The sequence below is a fragment of the Pongo pygmaeus genome, chromosome 2 (assembly GCF_028885625.2).
Source record: "Pongo pygmaeus isolate AG05252 chromosome 2, NHGRI_mPonPyg2-v2.0_pri, whole genome shotgun sequence".
Classification (NCBI taxonomy): Eukaryota; Metazoa; Chordata; class Mammalia; order Primates; family Hominidae; genus Pongo; species Pongo pygmaeus.
The window spans coordinates 32,892,237-32,911,997 of NC_085930.1; the positions used below are offsets into that span (position 1 = coordinate 32,892,237).

The 19,761-nt window shown below is 44.3% G+C and overlaps 1 protein-coding gene across 1 annotated transcript; it reads left to right on the forward strand.

The window, feature by feature from the left end:
* The first annotated feature begins 321 nt into the window (after nucleotides 1–321).
* NIT2 (nitrilase family member 2) lies at nucleotides 322–19,561 on the forward strand. The gene is made up of 10 exons (XM_054482997.2): nucleotides 322–513; nucleotides 4,788–4,906; nucleotides 5,516–5,636; nucleotides 6,772–6,860; nucleotides 11,291–11,384; nucleotides 11,887–11,961; nucleotides 14,504–14,582; nucleotides 16,608–16,706; nucleotides 18,982–19,037; nucleotides 19,387–19,561. Exons 1-10 carry the CDS (start codon nucleotides 357–359, stop codon nucleotides 19,476–19,478), a joined length of 981 nt encoding a protein of 326 aa, XP_054338972.1. The 5' UTR covers nucleotides 322–356; the 3' UTR covers nucleotides 19,479–19,561.
* Nucleotides 19,562–19,761: the final 200 nt, after the last annotated feature.

Genomic DNA, 19,761 nt, shown 5'->3' on the forward strand with positions numbered 1-19,761 from the left:
CTAGCAGACTTGTAGTCAGATTTTACAGACGTCTCGCGTGCCTAAACCAACCAGGGTCATTTCGTCCCCATCACAGCGACTTGTTCAAATAGCTCAAGCCCATCAGCATACGGTGTTAACCTGGACACAGAGGTGATTCAACCTGCTAGAAGTTCAGTCCTTTTGCGAAGAATCAGCAAACGCTACAAATCAGGGCTTTCCTCCCTGAAAAGTCTGGTTGTTAGACATTCACCAGCACACCACCTCGACCTAGGCCGTTCCCTTTTGCTCTTTGCCTTTCGAGGCATGCTTCTTCCGGACTGTGTTGTAATTAACCATTTCTCGTTGGTCCGTCCTGGTGCTCCAGGCGCACTGGAATGAACGCAGACCCCTCTCCTCGGGGCCGGGGCCACGAGGAGGGGTGGGGCGGGGCCTCTGACGCGGGCCCCGCCCACCGTAGCGCCGCCGCCGTCCGCCGCGTCTCCAGCGCTCAGTCCGCGCCGCAGGTGGTGCTTGTCTGGAGAGCCATGGCCTGTAAGTGGCGCGGCCGCGCGCTGCAGCTCGAGTTCCGGCCGCGGGCGGAGGCTTTGGAGCGGCCCCGGCTGTGGCTCGGCCGGCTCAGCCCCTCCGCCCAGCGTCCCCGCCGTGCGCGGCCTTCCCTGAGGCGGGCGTCGGCGTGGGTCCGGGATCGCGTGGCCGGGAGGCCGGGCGCACTCCCGGGATTCCAGGCTTCCGGGGTGGCGGGCGAGGCCCAGAAAGCGCCAGGCCACCCGGGCCGCGCCGGCACCCGCCGCGTCCTGCTTGACAGAGGCTGATGGATGTGTCTTTCTCCACGGTGTGGGCCGCGGTGGTAGGATCCAACTCCCTTTGGTGTTTTCAAGTTGCGTGACCTCCTCCAGCCCCGCCCTGCACAAAGGTGCCCAGGCGGTTCTTCCTCTCCCCACTGACTTTCCAGCTCCAGATTTTGACTTGGATTCTTGCTGTGTCACTTACTTTGTTCAGTGACTTTGTGCAGCTTTCCCCCTGCAAGTCCCCTGTTTCTTTATTTGTTAAATGATGTTAATGATACCTCACAGAAATTTATGTGTGAAGGACCTGGCACATTGCTTTAAATGTTATTCCTTTGTTGTTTCCTTCGCTGACAGTATTTTATTCCTCCCCTCCCCCTTAGTAAGGTCTTCGTTGTTAGATTATGATGGATATTAGGGCAGCCTTAAAAGTCATTGTGTCTTCACTTTACAGATGAGATGGAGGGACTGGCGTCTCGTCCTCAGCATGAGGAACTGCCCAGTGGCGGGGTTTCCCTGCTGCAGCATGTTTGTAGAGTGGGTCATTTGCAGAATGACAGGCAGTCCAAAGCTTAGTTGAGGACCCCGCCCTTGTGGGTGAGATGTGTAGGAGAGGAAGCCATCAGCATAGCCATAGTGAGCTTTATCTTTCCCACCCTCAGAAGCACAGACAAGGCCGGGCACGTGGCTCCCGCCTGTAATCCCAAGTTTGGGAGGCTGAGGCACGAGGATCGCTTGAGCTCAGGAGTCAAGAGTTGGAGACCAGCCTGGGCAACATGGCGACACCTTGTCTGTACTAAAAAGTACAAAATTAGCTCGGTGTGGTGGCACGCCCCTGTAGTCCCAAGCTACTTGGGAAGCTGAGGAGGGAGAATGGCTTAACCCCGGGAAATGGAGGGGAGACGTTTATTGGATTTATCTGCTGTTCTGATAACAACTCAATATCTGTTTGCCCCAGAATAATCCCAGCTTTTATTTCCTGTTTTAGTTTCCCTTCAGATTCTGTAACTATTTAGCAGGCTGCCTTCAGGGTTAAATTTAGTGCTTCTCACTATATTTAGGATCGATCGAGGAATGGGACATCTGAGTTTTCCTTTTAGTTAACCCTGAGCCAAACAGGCCTTCATCAGAGGCCAGGGTTTGTCGTTGTTGCCTTTTCTGGAGACATTTGCATTGTTACAGGAAACACCCAAAAGAGATAGCTCTTTAATGGTAGGATTTTCAGACTGTGGAGCAGAGGTGGGATGGGGAGTTTGGGCAGGCCATTACTAATTGAAGGGGTGGGTTGCCCCTCCACACCTGTGGGTGTTTCTCGTTAGGTGGAAGGAGAGACTTGGAAAACAAAAAGACACAGACAAAGTATAGAGAAAGAAATAAGGGGGCCCAGGGGACCAGCGTTCAGCATATGGAGGATCCCGCCGGCCTCTGAGTTCCCTTAGTATTTATTGATCATTCTTGCTTGTTTCTCGGAGAGGGGGATGTGGCAGGGTCATAGGATAATAGTGGAGAGAAGGTCAGCAGATAAACACGTGAACAAAGGTCTCCGCATCATGAACAAGGTAAAGAATTAAGTGCTGTCCTTTAGATATGCATACACATAAACATCTCAATGCCTTAAAGAGCAGTATTGCTGCCCGCGTGTCCCACCTCCAGCCCTAAGGTGGTTTTCCCTATCTCAGTAGATGGAACATACAATCGGGTTTTATATCGAGACATTCCATTGCGCAGGGACAGGCAGGAGACAGATGCCTTCCTCTTGTCTCAACTGCAAAGAGGCGTTCCTTCCTCTTGTACTAAAACTCCTCAGCACAGACCCTTTACGGGTGTCGGGCTGGGGGACGGTCAGGTCTTTCCCTTCCCACAAGGCCATATTTCAGACTATTACATGGGGAGAAACCTCGGACAATACCTGACTTTCCTAGGCAGAGGTCCCTGCGGCCTTCTGCAGCGTTTGTGTCCCTGGGTACTTGAGATTAGGGAGTGGTGATGACTCTTAAGAGCATGCTGCCTTCAAGCATCTGTTTAACAAAGCACATCTTGCACAGCCCTTAATCCATTTAACCCTGAGTTGACACAGCACATGTTTCAGAGAGCACGGGGTTGGGGGTAAGGTTACAGATTAACAGCATCTCAAGGCAGAAGAATTTTTCTTAGTACAGAACAAAATGGAGTCTCTTATGTCTACTTCTTTCTACACAGACATAATAATAATCTGATCGCTCTTTCTTTTCCCCACACTAATAATTCCTGAAGTTTTGCAGAGCTTCATAGATTATAATGTGCTTTGGATCCTTTACTGCTGCGTCCCACCAGACCATAAGCAGGAACTATGTATCCATCAGGGGCCAGGCAGGACATGGAAACAACACTAGTAACTCGAACAAGGAAAATTATTTATTTATAATTTTTTTTTTTTGGAGACTGAGTCTCACTCTGTCGTCCAGGCTGGAGTGCAGTGGCACGATCTTGGCTCACTGTAACCTCCAACTCCCAGGTTCAAGTGATTCTCCTGCCTCAGCCTCCTGAGTAGCGGGGATTACAGGCGCCCACCACCACACCCGGCTAATTTTTGTATTTTTAGTAGAGACGGGGTTTCACCATGTTGGCCAGGCTGGTCTGAAACTCCTGACCTCAGGTGATCTACCTGCCTTGGCCTCCCAAAGTGCTGGGATTATAGCCATCACACCCGGTGGAAAATTTTATATGAAAAATTATTATCTGGCCAGGCGTGGTGACTCATGCTTGTAATCCCAGCAGTTTGAGAGGCTGAGGCAGGAGGATCGCTTGAGCCCAGGAGTTCGAGACCAGCCTGGGCAACAAAGTGAGACCCTGTCTCTACAAAAAATTAAAAAATTAGCCCGGCATGGTGGTGCATACTTGTGGTCCCAGCTACATAAGAGGCTGAGACAAGAGGATTGCCTGAACCCAGGAGGTCGAGGCTGCAGTGAATCATGTTTGTGCCACTGCACTCCAGCCTAGGCGACAGAACAAGACCCTGCCTCAAAATTAAAAATATTAGCTAACAGAAAGTGATTATCATAAAAGCTAAAAGGGAACTTTAAAGAACAGAAGAAAAGCAAATATGATGTATAGCTACTACCTCCAGGAAGAAATAAGCTTGGAAGAGCCCCCAACCTCCTTGCTCCAGGGCTGAGCACAGACCTTGTCAGGGCTGGCTACAAAATTTGTGGGGCCCAGTCGCCTTGTTCAGAGAGCAAGAGAAAAGTACTGTTAGCTTTTCCTTCTGCAGTATCTCTCTCAACCTCTCATGGTGTTATTTGCTGTTTAATGTCATGCTCTCTTGGACACAGGAATATTTACGGGGTAAGTGCAGACTTTTAGAGGTGCCTGGGACCCCTGTCCTGTGAGTAGGCATGTGTGCGGCTCACTGGCTGCCAAGTTTTCCCTGTGCCAGCAGCGGGATCGATGGGCTGTGACTCAGCCAGTAGTGGGGAAACTGAGACAGACATCTTCCCTTCCTATGAGCTGGGCTGCTCATGGGAAGTATGTGAGCAACTTCCAAGGAATCGCACTTTCTGTGCTGGGACATACTCAGTATATGGATTGGAAGTAGACGAGAGGCCCAAGAACAAATAGTAAGGGACAGGACAATATTCAAACCCAGTCTTTTTACTTTAAGTCATATTCTCTTTTCATTCCTTACACTGCATAGTAAGAAGCTGGTTCACTCTAGATTCTTGTGCCTGGCATGGGACTTTGCCCATGGATATTGCTCTATCTCCAGATAGACTTCAGACTATTGACATTTTGGACAGGATAATTCTTTGTTGTGTTATGGAGGGAGTTGTCCTATGCATTGTAGGATGTTTGGCAGTATCCTTGGTCTCTCTATTCATTAGATGCCACTCATACCTCATCAGTTGTGGCATCAAAGGTATCTTCAGACATTGTCAGATGTCCCCCAGGGGACATACTTGCCTTCCATTTGAGAACCATGACTCCGTCTGAATCCAGCAGTTCTGTCTTCTGACAGCTGTTTTCTTTTGTCTTTGTCTTCAGCTTTCCGCTTGGCCCTCATCCAGCTTCAGATTTCTTCCATCAAATCAGATAACGTCACTCGTGCTTGTAGCTTCATCCGGGAGGCAGCAACGCAAGGAGCCAAAATAGTTTCTTTGCCGGTCAGTATGGGGGCAGCCGTTCTGTTCTGGCCACTGTAGACCCAGCAGAACAGTGTTTGCTAGCTCTGGTTGTCCTCTTGTATCCTGGGGTCCAGCAGTGTCCCTTGGAGTCCATAGATTGTTCCGTGTCTGACTGGAGGATGACCTTAGCAAGGGTCTTGTGAGGTAGGATGTGCCAACACGGTCATAGGTCTTTAGCTTTTGGATCTTCCTCTTTGTTCAGATGAGAAAGCCAAAATCCTAGTATATTGAGGGACGTGCGGAAAACTAAAATACTCAGTGCTTGGATACTTTGTTCCTTATATGGCTAAGTCTTTATAGGACCAGAACATGTTGGTTTTAGCGTTAAGCCTCCAACATTTTTTTTTAAAATGAGCTCTGGGAGAACTCCTGTGACTTGTCTCCTCTAACCCACTAGGCTAGCTTTGTAGTCTTACCTGTGGCTACAGGCTCTTTACCCTTGAGATGTCAGTGTTTTTCTTAATTAGCTGTGTTTTAACCCTTCGACTGAAAGCAGAGCTAGAAGCAGCAGCTATGGCCTCTTACAGCAGAACTTTAAAATGGGTGGGTGTTTTGATCTTTTTTTTTTCTTTGCCAATATTTTTCTAGGAATGCTTTAATTCTCCATATGGAACGAAATATTTTCCTGAATATGCAGAGAAAATTCCTGGTGAATCCACACAGAAGCTTTCTGAAGTAGCAAAGGAATGCAGCATATATCTCATTGGAGGTAACTTCCTACCCACAAGGTATAATGACCTAAACATTAAAAACATCTGAATGAGCCAGATGTGGTGGCTTGCGCCTGTATTCCCTACTTGGGAAGCTTCAGCTTGGGAAGCTGAAGCGGAGAGTTTCTTTTTCTTATTTAATTATTTTTTTTGAGGTGAGGTCTTGCTTTGTCATCCGTGCTAGAGTGCAGTGGTGTGATCATGGCCCATGGCAGCCTCACCCTACCAGGCTCAAGTGATTCTCCCACCTCTTAGCTTCATGAGTAGCCAGGACTGCAGGTGTGCGCCACCATGCCTGGCTGATTTTTGTATTTTTTTGTAAAGACAGAGTTTCACCGTGTTGCCCAGGCTGGTTTTGAACTCCTAGGCTCAAGCAGTCTGCCCACCTTGGCCTTCCAAAGTGCTAGGATTACAGGCATGAGCCGTCATGCCAGGACTGTGTTTTACTATACTAATAGAGGATTGAGAAAAACATTTTTTTCCATAGAGGCCACATACATAAAGGTAGCTTTATTTTTGTGGTTTGGGAATAAATGTTTAAAGGTTTTATTTGCTTACATAAAAAATAAACACAGAAAGAGTTCTATAAATATAGCAAATAAAATTTTTTCTGTATGATGATATATTAAGAATTAGAAATGAAGGCAAAGCAAGAAGCCTGGAGATGAAACTGCATTCAGTGATGGAGAGGCTTCTGACTTTACATTCTCATCTTTTGGAACACAGTTTTGTTGCAGGACCTGGTGAATTCAAGTTAAGCAATGGGAAATTTTTCATTTTGCCCTAATGTTACAGATTAAGTGTTGCTCAAGATCATGGCTGAATTTCAGGAACAGTTTGGTTATTTTTTAAACCTGTCTTTGGCATCTAACATATCCCATCTACACTCTGGAGTTTATCTCTGAAAGATCATATTCAAGAAGGAAAAAAAAAATCATGATTAGATAACCCATAGAAGGGAATATTCTGTATTATAGAATGAGGTGTTGTCTTATTCTAAAAACAAAATGAATAAATAAACCGTAAAAGATGGGTTCTTTATTTTTGGACCCAAGTTATCAGGCTTTTATCCCTTTCTCACAAAAGAATTGCTCTATTCTTTTTCTTATGGTATGTTTCTTCTCTCAATGAAAGGCTCTATCCCTGAAGAGGATGCTGGGAAATTATATAACACCTGTGCTGTGTTTGGGCCTGATGGAACTTTACTAGCAAAGTATAGAAAGGTAAGTAGGAAGTGTGGCATAAGAATTTGTTATCTCTAAGCCAGCAACAATGTGTGGAAAAAAAAAAAAAGAATTTGCTATGAAGTCCCCTAGTCCCTCTCATTATATCACACATGTATTAGGTTTTGACTGATTGGCACAGGTGGTTATTCTTGGCCATTTGCATTTTTATAGAAGTTTTAGACTCAGCCTGTCAATTTCTGCAAAGGAACAACCTATAGTAATTTTTTTTTTTTTTTTTTTTTTGACAGAATCTCGCTTTGTCGCCCAGGCTGGAGTATAGTGGCACAATCTTGGCTCACTGCAAGCTCTGCCTTCTGGGTTCACACCATTCTCCTGCCTCAGCCTCCCGAGTAGCTGGGACTACGGGTGCCTGCCACCACGCCCAGCTAATTTTTTGTATTTTTAGTGGAGACTTGGCTTCACCGTGTTAGCCAGGATGGTCTTTATCTCTTGACCTCATGATCCACCCGCCTCAGCCTCTTAAAGTGCTGGGATTACAGGCATGAGCCACCGTGCCCAGCCAACCTATAGTAATTTTTATTAGTATTTCATTGAATATATAGAGAACACTTTGGGAAGAGTTGCCATCTTTTTAGTATTAAATGCATATACATGACCAGGTGCAGTGGCCCATGCCTGTAATCCCAGCACTTTGGGAGGTCAAAGTGAGTGGATCACCTGAGGTCAGGAGTTCAAGACCAGTGTGGCCAACATGGTGAAACCCCATTTCTACTAAAAATACAAAATTGGCTGGGTGTGGTGGCGCACGCCTATATAGTCCCAGCTACTCAGGAAGCTGAGACAGGAGAATCGCTTGAACCCAGGAGGTGGACGCTGCAGTGAGCCAAGATTGCGCCACTGCACTCCAACCTGGGCAAGACAGAGCGAGACTCCATCTCAAAAAAAAAATCATATACATTTAGTATCATTAAGTCTTCTTGATGAGTTGACCCTTTTATCATTATGAAATATCTCTCTTTTTTTTCTTTTAATACCTCTTGTCTTGAATTCTGCTTTATCTCTGCTATTGCTATAGCCACTCCAGGCTTCTTATGCCTAATGTTTGCTGGTACATAGTTTTTCCAGTTCTTTGTTCTCAAGCTATATGTGTTTTTATATTTTAAGTGGATCTCTTGTCAACAGCGTATAATTGTATCTTAATGTTTTCTTTATTCTGACAATCTGTGTCTTTTAATTGAAGTGGTTAGTCATTTATATTTAATGCACTTATTGATATGATTGAATTTAGGGATACAGACATTTTACTTTTTTTTCCCTTTGTTCATCTTTTCTGTATTATTTTGGATTAATTGAATATTTTTTAGAGTTCTGTTTTAATTTATCTATTGGCTTTTTAGTTATACATCTTAGCTTTTTTTTTTTCCAGTTGTTACCCTGGGAATTATCATATGCATCCTTAACTTTTCACAGGCTACTTAAGAGTTCGTATTATATCACTTCATGTGAAATTTAAGAACCTTATAATGGTATAGGTCCATTTTTCTATCCCACTGCCCCTGCCCTCATTCTTTATGCTGTAGTTGACATTTGTATTCCATGTATATATGTTATAAATTCCACAAAACAGGAATACTTGATTTTAATAGTCATATGTATTTTAAATAAATTACGAAGAAAAAAATCTTTATGCTTACTCAAATATTTATCATTTCTGGTGTTTTTCTTTCCTTCCTGAAAATCCTCCTTCTATCTGGTATATCCTTCAGACCAAAGGATCTTGTTTAGAATTTTTGTTCTGAGGATCTGTTAGCTAGGAATTCTGTTAGTTTTTCTTTATGAATATATCTTTACATTGTTTTCATTCTTGAAAGACATTTTTGCTGGAATAGAATTTTGGATTGATAGTTTTCTTTTTTTTCCACTAGTAGTTGTTATCTAGCCTTTTTTTTTCTTCCCTGATGAGAAGTGAGTAGTAATCTGTATTGTTCCCTCGGATGTAGTTTGTTGTTTTTCTCTTCTTCCTTTCAAGATGTTTTCATAATCTTTAGTTCTTAGTATTTTCACTCTGATATGCCTAGATGTGGTTTCCTTTGTCTTTGTCTTCCTTGGTACTTCTTGAAACTGCAATTTTAAATCTTTCACTGTGTTTGGGATGTTTTTTTGACACTATTTTGTTAAATATTTTTCTGTTCCTTTTTCTTATGGAGCTCCAGTATATGTACATTATATTTTTAAATATTTTTCCAAGGTCACCAGGCTCTGTTTTTGTTTTTCCAATACTTTTTCCTTCTCTTCTACAGATTAGATAATTTCTTTTGATCTTTCAGACTTATTCACTGTTTCTTCTGTCTTCTTCAATTTCCCGTAAGCCAACTCAGTGAAATTTTAAAAAATTCAGATATTAAAATTTTCAGTTCTGAAATACCCGTTTGCTTCTTTTTTATAGTTTTTATTCCTCTATGGTATTTTCTATTTGTTCATTAAAAGCATATTTTTCTTTACAGTCTTGAGCTTACTTAGTTTCTATAGCTGCTTTAAAGTCTGATAATTATCACATCTGTGTGCCACAGAATGAGACTATTAGGCCTTTAAAAGGCCTTTGATGTAAATAAACTCATGTCCAAACAAACAACAAAAAAATTATAACATCTGGGTCATGGCAGGATCTGTGTTCATTTGATTGCCTTTTCTTTGCAGTTTAGATCACACTTCTGTTTCTTTGAATATCTACTAATTTAAGATTGTACAGTGGATTATATGTTGTAGAGATTCAAGATGCTATTATAGTCTTCCAAAAAGTGTTGAATATTTTGTTTTAACTGATGGTTAACTTGGCTGCACCCAAACACCAAACTCTTACCTTCTTTGTAATGTGGGCAGCAACTTTAGCTGCTCTGTTCTATCTGGCTGTTCTGCCCCACTTCTATTTAACTCAGTGATCAGCTAGAGATTTAGAAAGATTTTATATGCAGGAATTTAGGGCTCTCCCTCTTTGCTTTCTCCATTTCAGGATTTCCCCCCTTGGTTTCCAGCTCTGGTTCTTCAAGCCAGTGTGATTATGGGTAATTTTCACCACCACTTATCACAGCAACTGGGACCTTGCTTCAGGGGAACAGCTGTAAATAGCACCCGGAAGTTCACCCAGGGCTGTTCCCTGCTTCCACATGTTTGTGTTCTTCTCTTCAGGTTTTGCCTGCTTTGTTTTGGTCATTCTTCAGTGCTTTAAGTAGTTGTGCCTTTTATTTTGTCCAGAGTTCATAGTTAACCACAAGAGAGCTGGTCTGATAGGAGCTACTGTGCACCTGCTGGAAGAACAGCCAGCATTGGGCTATTAACCCAACTCTTTGAAGTATATCTTTTTAGTATTAAGTTTTCCAGTCCATGAATGTGGTATATATCCTGACATTTATTACACTTTCTTTACTTTCTCTCAATTTCTTTTTATAATTTTTTGGATATAATTTTGTATAACATTTGTGAGAGTTATTCCTCATTGGTGTTTTTAGACGCTCTTTCATTTTCTGTTTTTTTTTTTTTTTTTTTTTTTTTTGAGATGGAGTCTTGCTCTGTCGCTTAGGCTGGAGTGCAGTGGTGTGATCTCGGCTCACTGCAACTTCCACCTCCCTGGTTCAAGCTGTTCTCTTCTTTCAGCTTCCCAGGTGGCTGGGATTATAGGCATGCACCACCATGTCTGGCAAATTTTTGTATTTTTAGTAGAGACGGGGTTTCACCATGTTGGCCAGGCTGGTCTTGGACTCCTGACCTCAGGTGATTTTTAAACGCCCACCCACTTTCCACCTCTCCTGTCAATTTGTCAGTTTGATTCTGATAAGTTTTTTTTTTTTTTTTTGAGAGAGAGAGTCTTGCTCTGTCACCCAGGCTGGAGTGCAATGGCGTGATCTCGGCTTACTGCAACCTCTACCTCCCAGGTTTGAGCAATTCTCCTGCCTCAGCCTCCTGAGTAGCTGGGACTACAGGCACACACAACCACCCCCGGCTAATTTTTTTTTTCTATTTTTAGTAGAGACAAGGTTTCACTGCATTGGCCAGGCTGGTCTCGAACCCCTGACCTCAGGTGATCCGCCCCCCTCGGCCTCCCAAAGTGCTGGGATTACAGGCATGAGCCATCGTGTCCGGCCTGATTCTGAGACGTCTTTATTTAGCATTTATATTTTTAAAAAGCAACATATTAGTTACCTCCCATGAGAAACCTAGAGGTTGATTTGCATACCGCATAGAAAATAGGGGTTATAAAAGGTACAGCATCATTTTTCCAGTTCCCTGTGGTAGAATTCATTTTGTTAAGGTGTCAGCCAGCTTGTGGGGTGGATTATGAGCAGTTTGGGGGTGCTGTTTGCATAGCTGATCGTAGAGCACCTTCCATATCCGCCCAGGGAAAGATATTGTCATTACTACCATGGACCCTGCTGGAAAAGAGGTAACCAAATCCATTATTTGTGATGCAGATCCATCTGTTTGACATTGATGTTCCTGGAAAAATTACATTTCAAGAATCTAAAACATTGAGTCCGGGTGATAGTTTCTGCACATTTGATACTCGTATGTACCAGATAAGTTTGCCTCTTTAGCAATCTCGGTAGAAGACAATCAGGTATTTATTTCTTTTTTGTCTCTCTCCAATTTCTTCACATAACCTAACTGAATGACCGTTAAGTGAGAAAGGCAGAGAATCATCACAGATCTGGAAAGTTCAGGCTTATTTGAGAACTAAGGATTTGACACGATTTTGCCCTTTGATTTGATTGTAGCTTCCTGTTATGGCTTCCAGAGTATACCTATTAGGCTGCGGTTGAGTACCTCCCATCTAGATAATAAGCATTCAATTAGAATGAATTTCCATCTTTACTCTGCTGATGTAAATGATGTCCTTATGAGATGAAGTCCAAGTAGGAATGAGCTTGTAAATTATCTCTATCCTCAGGTCCTGTGTTAACTTATCCCTGTCAGTGTTTTGTGATCATTAAGTCCTGGAGGATTTCCCCTGCCACACCATGCTGTAGGGAGTTAACTTTTCATTTGTGCATTTTCTGTTTGGAAACAGCTTACTGCAGAGTGGGTCTGGGCATCTGCTACGACATGCGGTTTGCAGAGCTTGCACAAATCTACGCACAGAGAGGTGAGGCAGTGCAACAGCTGTGTTATGTGGGTGCTTGGAGGCTTGGTTCTAGGCTGGTCTATGTGGGATCCTTAGTCAAGAAAAGGTGGGAGAGGGCTCTTTAATTTCTCCATCTTCAGCCCTTTCACCCCCATGAGGCTTCCCAGACTTTTGCTGTGTATGGCTGACAGGGTTTTTCAGGAGTTGTAATTAAACACATCATGTAGCTAAGGTAGGACCTGTGCTCATAAAGGTCTGGTCTACCCTTGAGCCCTTGTTACTGTGTTCGGAGAGTCACTTGAAGCCCAGTAGAAATGAAGTGGATTTCACCACTCAGTACCCCAGACATTGGTACAAGTAGAAATGTGGTCTGTGATATTTTGGTCCAGACGAGGAGAAATGTGCCAGTATCTGGGAAGAGCGAGTTCAAAAGATGTGGGTTCTAGTTCCGACTCTTCCCTTTAATTGGCACAGTACTTTGCTAAAATGATTTCACCTCTAGAGCAGTGTGGTTCTCAGTTTAGTCACAGGAATGATATGAGGATTAAGAAGAGAGAACCTATAAAGCCCCTCGTGTGGTACTCAACAAATATCAGCATCCTTACTAGACTGCTTGAAGCTACTTCCAAATAGACTGTCACTTAACCAAGTGAAGTGGGTGGAAATGGTTTACTGCCTGCTCAGAAGGTGGAGGTGCATGGGCTCTGGGGTCAGTAGTCTCTGTTGAGCCATATATCAATAAGCATTAGGGCAACTCCTTTGCCCCTAATTTCAGTTGAAAAGAATTACAAAACATGGTCATTGGCCATGTGGAGCTGACATATGGAGCTGAGAGAAATTGTTTTTTTTGTTTGTTTGTTTGTTTGTTTTTTTGAGACAGAGTTTAGCTCTTGTCCCCCAGGCTGGAGTGCAATGGTACGATCTTGACTCACTGCAACCTCCACTTCCCAGGTTCAAGTGATTCTCCTGTCTCAGCGTCCTGAGTAGCTGGGATTACAGGTGCCCACCACCAGGCCCAGCTAATTTTTGTATTTTTAGTAGTTATGGGGTTTCACCGTGTTGGCCAGACTGGTCTCGAACTCCTGACCTCAGGTGATCCACCCGCCTTGGCCTCCCAAAGTGCTGGGATTACAGGTGAGAGCCACCACACCTAGCCAGAACTGAGGGAAATTTGAATGACAGTTCTCTACCTTATTTTTGTTTGTTTGTTTTGAGGCAGGGTCTCACTGTCACCCAGGCTAGAGTGCAGGCGTGATCATGGCTCACTGAGGCCTTGGTCTCCTGGGCTCAAGTGATCCTCCCACCTCAGCCTCCCAAGTAGCTGGGACTCTAGGCATGTGCCACCACACCTGGCTAATTTTTAAATTTTTTGTAGAGTTGGGATCTCTCTATGTTGCCCAGGCTTTCTGTACTTTTTTTAAGTGAAGTTGATACCGGTGGGCTAGGGGAGGCCCCCAAACACCAGTCTGACCTTGACCCCAGCCAATGTCCATGCTATTGACACTATTGCAAGAAGGAGTTCAAGGATGAGTCAGAAAATAGTGGATGTATGGAGATTTATTGCAAAGTGAAAAGTACACACTCAAGAAAGGGAGGGTGTGTGTACTCAGAGAGTCATGTGCAAGGAGGTTTGGGCCATCTACCTTTATGGGTTTCCTTTTTTTTTCTGAGACGGAGTCTCAATCTGTTGCCCAGGCTGGAGTGCAGTGGTGCGATCTCGGCTCACTGCAACTTCCGCTTCACAGATTCAAGCAATTCTCCTGCCTCAGCTTCCCCAGTAGCTGGGATTACAGGCGCTTGCCACCACACCCAGCTAATTTTTTGTATTTTTAGTAGAGGTGGGGTTTCATCATGTTGGCCAGGCTGGTCTCGAACTCCTGACCTCAGGTGATCTACCTGCCTCAGCCTCCCAAAGCGCTGGGATTACAGGCATGAGCCACTGCACCCACCACCTTTATGTTTCTTTACCAAGGGGTGAAATATTCATGACACTTCCTAGAAAAAGGTGGAGATTTCTCGGAATTGTGGTGCCACTCATTTTTTCACCAAATACAGGTGTTCCAGAAACTATCATGGCACTGGTGGATGTGTGATTTAGTATGTTAATGAGCTTATAATGAGGATAATGAGGTCCTAGGTGAAACCTAGGTCAAACCCAGCACCATATTGAGTCCACTGGGTCTTAGTCCTGGTTTCTCAGGGTCTTAGCCCCTAGCTTAGGCAGCTATTTCAACAGTTTCTTTTTGCTAGTCATATGAAACTGCTGCCTGGAATTTTCTGTTCTCTTGCAAGCATCCTGTATTATTTCTGTCTCAAAGTCACATGTGATTTTGGTCATCAACACCACATTTCTTGTGTGTCCATATGTGTGTGACTTATGTGTTTGTATTAAAGGAATTCAGAGCCATATCTTAATTGCTGCTGGCACTGGCTGACTTGGCTGACATCTTTTTATGTTTGGGAAAGTTTGAGTTCAGTCCCTGCTAGATAAGGAACAGTGGAGACGACTGGTGTTGTTGGGTGCTCACTGCATACACTGTTCTTTGGCTTTTCTCTCCCCAAGGCTGCCAGCTGTTGGTATATCCAGGAGCTTTTAATCTGACCACTGGACCAGCCCATTGGGAGTTGCTTCAGCGAGGCCGGTAAGAAAGGAACCATATATTCAAGGCTCTTGGTATATCCTCTTTGTAGAAAGATTTCCAGTTGGGTGGAGGTGACAGCCTTCGTGATGTGGATTCTGTCCCTGACTCAGGATGCCCTTGTATCCAAATGCAGTTGGAAAGGATGAAGCTGTAAGGAGGACTTCTACCGCTGGGCACTTTCTCCTCAGAAGCCACAGTACCAAACTCATGGATTTTGGAAACTGTACTTTTTTTTTTTTTTTTTTTTTTTTAAGAGACGGGGTCTTACCGTTGCCCAGGCTGGAGTGCAGTGGTGTAATCATAGCTCATTACAGCCTTGAAATCCTGGGCTCATGAGATCCTCCTGCCTCAGCCTCCCGAGTAGCTGGGACTACAAGCATGCGCCATCATGCCTCACTAATTTTTTATTTTTTGTAGAGATAGAGCCTCACTCTGTTGACCAAGGTGGTCTCAATCTCCTGGCCTCAAGTGATCTTCCCGCCTCAGCCTCTCAAAGTGCTGGGATTACAGGCGTGAGCCCCAAGCCCTGCCGGAACTGTAGTTTTGGCATTTTCAATGTAATGTGTGTTAGATGGGTAGCGATTTCATTTTTCTGTGATTAGATATGGATTGGTCCCTCTTAAGTCAGTTCCAGCAACTTCTATAGAGAAATTGAGACCCACAGAGCTTATGTCTTCAGAGCCCCAGAAGCCAATGAAAAGGCAGGGATTAGTTTACCTTGACCTAGGGAGAGATTTGTGGTCTGTACCCAGCTGATTCTATGTCATTCAGATCAGGATGCTTATCCTACCCCCTCCTTCACACCATCCTACTAGTCCTGAGGGTACTGTGCCAAGAAACTCATTAGAAGCTCTTGTTCTTCTAACCTATAACTCCAGGGCTTTGCACAAGCATCTTTGGCAGGTCACAGGTGCCTTTCCTTAGTCTTCTAAGGCTGAGAGGTGGTGAAGGGCAAATAGCATAGGTGGACATAAGATGGAAGGGAAAATGAATGTGACTGTGAGTGTGTGAGTGAGTCTGTCTGTCTGTAAAGTGCTCTACAGCCCATGAAATGCTGGTCTGAGATGATGGTTTTCTTTAGAATTTTTAAAAGTTGAAGTAATACAAAAAAGTGTACTAATTTTAAGCATATAGGCTGGTGAATTTTTGTGTATTCACCTGCCACCAAGATGAACATACAGAACATTTCCAGCCTCCGAGGATGCTCCCTTTTCTGCCCCTTTCTAGTCAATACTCCTCCCTCTGCCTAGAGGTAGCTGCTATTCTCACTCCTAGAGATGGAGGTAATTTTTAATGGAAGGGAAAGAGGTTTTAGCTGGTTGCATGGTGGAAGATGGGGGTAGGGGTATAAGATGCCATGAGTATTCATGAAGATACAGTTTTGTCAAAAGTAAGAAAAGTTTCTGGGATACTGAGATGACCCAGCATGGGTCTGTTAAGTCTAGAGGGCTCCGAGGTGAGGTGGTTTGGTGTACCTGGGCCGCAAGCTGCAATTTTTGTTCTATTTGAGGTGGTGGGACTGCCACCATGGGCATGGAAGCGCCATGTGGCCTGCAAGGTGTATTGCTCTCATAAGGCCACTCCATTCTCTCCAGCCACCTTGACTTGCTTTAACCAGAGAAGCTCTTCTCTTATGTTAGCTTATGGCAGGGTTTGTCAGCAGCGGCACTGTTGACATTTAGGTGTGTAATTCTTTGTGTGAGGGCTGTCCTGTGCATGGTAGGTTGTTTAGCAGCATCCCTGGCCTCTACCTGCTTGATGTCAGTAGCATCTCCTTAGTCATGACAGTCAGGAAGATCTCCAGACATTGTCAAATTTGGTGGGCAACATTGCTCCTTGCTGAGAACCACTGGCTTATGCAGTAAGGTAACTTTTTAAAGAGAAGGTTCCATGGCTCTGGCTTCCTTCTATATCTGAGTTAGCCTGAACTATCCTATTTTTTAAAAGAAGGGTCTATCTACTTGGGTTAGAAAAATATCAGGTTTATAATGTATGATTTACCTCTTTCCTGTCTGTTGACTACAGGGCTGTTGATAATCAGGTGTATGTGGCCACAGCCTCTCCTGCCCGGGATGACAAAGCCTCCTATGTTGCCTGGGGACACAGCACCGTGGTGAACCCTTGGTGAGTGAGGCTAAGTGAGAATAGGCTCAGTCGGAGCTTGAGTGGTGGCTCATTGGCAGATGGGTTTTCTGGTTCCTGAGCAGCCAGGCGCTCACTTCTCACTCCCATTTCCCCACATATCCTGCCAGCTTTCTGCCTGTCTCTGTGAGAGGAGCTTCCATTTGAAAACCACGTGAGAAACAAATCACCCTGCTGTCATGATCAAGCGCTTGGCCTTAGCCCTCTTCTGAGTTTCTGGTGACCTTCGCTGTCAGTCATACTTGGATCACATGGGGAAACAAGGCAGCAGTGACAGGCAGGTTGTAGTAAGAGACTCTGAAATTTTTGGTTAAAATTTAAGTTGGCTGACTAGTCCCACGGTAGGAATGAGTTACAGGGTGAGGACTTCGCTCCCAGCATAATGATCAGAGGAGCAGTCAGGATGGTTCAATAAGTGAAACTATGACCCTCTCCCCGACAAAAGGGTGAAGCATTTTCTTACTCAGTGGAGCCTGCACATAGGCCTGCCCAGACACAAGTACAGTCATACGCTCATATGCATTCCTTACAGTCTACATTTGTACAGTTTACATCCTACGTTCACAACGTGGTCTCAACTTGAACTCGCAGGAAATTGTTCTTATTAAGCCCAGTTTATAAATGGTAGAATTACAGAGGAAGCGGCTGGAATTCCAGATGTAGCGAGCGGCTAGACCTAGTGTTTGAATCCAGGACATTTGCCTTCAGAACTTGAATATATTCCAAGTTCTGTACGAAAGCACTAGTTCTCTGTACGAAAGCACGCACACACGCTGGTATGTATGTCTACATTTCAGGATGAGTATACCAGTAACAAGACTGAGAAGAGTTAAATGTTACTGTGGGGTTCCTGAGGGTTCTCACTTCTGCCTTTATAGGTAGGGCTCAGAGCTCAATGTGTGTGGTGGGGAAGCCTTGGAAGATATGACTAGTGTGAGATTCCAGTTGGCCTCCTGCACATTAGGCTTGGAGACATTGAAGGACTAAGTTGACTTGAAAATTTTCTTGAACTTGCATCAAGTTCCACTGTCCAGAAATCTTTGAATGCCAGGGCAAATGGGGAAGAATCAGAAAAGAATTCAGTTACATGTCACACATGGTGGTGCTTGTATTTGTAGCTCATTTGTGCCAAAAGTCTGTTTGTGGCTATCTGGTAAACAGAATCAGTTGTTATGTCAGATTATTTTGGAGAAGCTTCATTTCTCTAGATAAGGGTTTGAACCCTTGCTCTGGGCCAAGAGACTAGACGCTGGAGATAGTTTCTTTTTTTTTTTTTTTTTTTTTTTTTTTTGAGATGGAGTTTCACTCTGTTGCCCAGGCTGGAGTGCAGTGGTGCGATTTCAGCTCACTGCTGCAACCTCTGCCTCCCGGGTTCGAGCCATTCTCCTGCCTCAGCCTCCGAGTACCTGAGATTACAGGTGCACACCACCATGCCCAGATAATTTTTGCATTTTTAGTACTGATGGGGTTTCGCTTTGTTAGGCTGGTCTCGATCTCCTGACCTCAAGTGATCCACCCACCTTGGCCTCCCAAAGTGCTGGGGTTACAGGCATGAGACACTGCACCCTTCCTGGAGATAGTTTTACAGGTCAGCCTGACCCTGGATTTACGAAGGAGTGTGGCTGTTCCCTAGTACAGGGCTCCTGCCAGTGTGAGGTTACCCTCCATCCCCCCGTGCCACTTCTACGCAGTCACCAGAGGTTGAACTCTTTCCCTCAAATCAAACTGAAGCCCATTAACACAGGGGTTCAGGCATCACAGCCACCAGGGCAGAGACCCCAGCAGATCTGGGGCCCTGCCTAGGCCCAGCTTCACAACTCTCAGGTAGGGTAGCAGCCCAGGCAGGTATGAAGAGTGGGTCTGACTGCCTTTGTAAAGGGGTCCACTGAAATGCACTCATGAGGGCATGAGATGGAGCTGTTGGTGGTAGGTAGCTCTATTGCCAGATCTTTATAATCATCAGATAACCACCGTCTCCTAGTGGTTTGCAATTTATGAAACATGATCCATAATTTTATCACTAAGCCCTCACAGAGCTCTTATTTCCACTTTATAGATTAGGAAATGGAGATTTAAAATACCTTCCCATAACGTCACAGAGCTATTTAAATGATAGAACATAAATCTGTACGATTACCTTCTTGTTTTCAATCTCATACTTTCCCCTTTGGCCTGTGAGCTTGAGAGGAAAAAACAGAGACCTTGAATATCACCAAACATCAGTGAATCCACTCATTCTCTTCTGCATCTTTTTCAGGGGGGAGGTCCTAGCCAAAGCTGGCACAGAAGAAGCAATCGTGTATTCAGACATAGGTAAGATTTTCCTGGGTGTAGTTTAGGTCTCTGATGTCCCCATTGTTCTGAGGCCAGACTCCATGGCTGGGAAGTCCCTGTCATTTGGAGGGGTTCCTTTATGCCCCTCCTCATTGATCTCTGGGGATATTCTAGGGTCTGGTTCTCTAGCCAAGCCCTGGGGAGTATATCAGCTTGAATTTTCTTGGTTTGGTTTGAAATGATGCCAGGCCATCTGTGCACCTAGATAAGACCTATGTTACTAAGTTACTTACTAAGACTCTGGTGGTTTATACAGTCTGGGGAAGAAATCCCCTTGGTTAGTGAGGAGTTGCAAATTATTAATAGTGCACTTTCCTGTTTTTTGCAGACCTGAAGAAGCTGGCTGAAATACGCCAGCAAATCCCCGTTTTTAGACAGAAGCGATCAGACCTCTATGCTGTGGAGATGAAAAAGCCCTAAAGTTTATGTTTCTAATGTGTCACACAGAACAGGACGATATGATTCTACAACATAATCAACTCCCTATTAAATTCTTTAATGAAGATTTTTTTTTTTTTTTAATTCAGCCTTGTCCTTCCTAGGTTCTCTATTGAGATGAGAAAGCCTCATTATGCTGACATTTTCCACACCACATTAAATAGTTAAAAAGGATGCAGCCTGGAGCCGGAGAGCAGAAAGCTGGGCTGGTTCTGAAGCTTCTTCCATACTTAAGTTGCCTCCAAGCAGTTTGTGAAGGTATCAG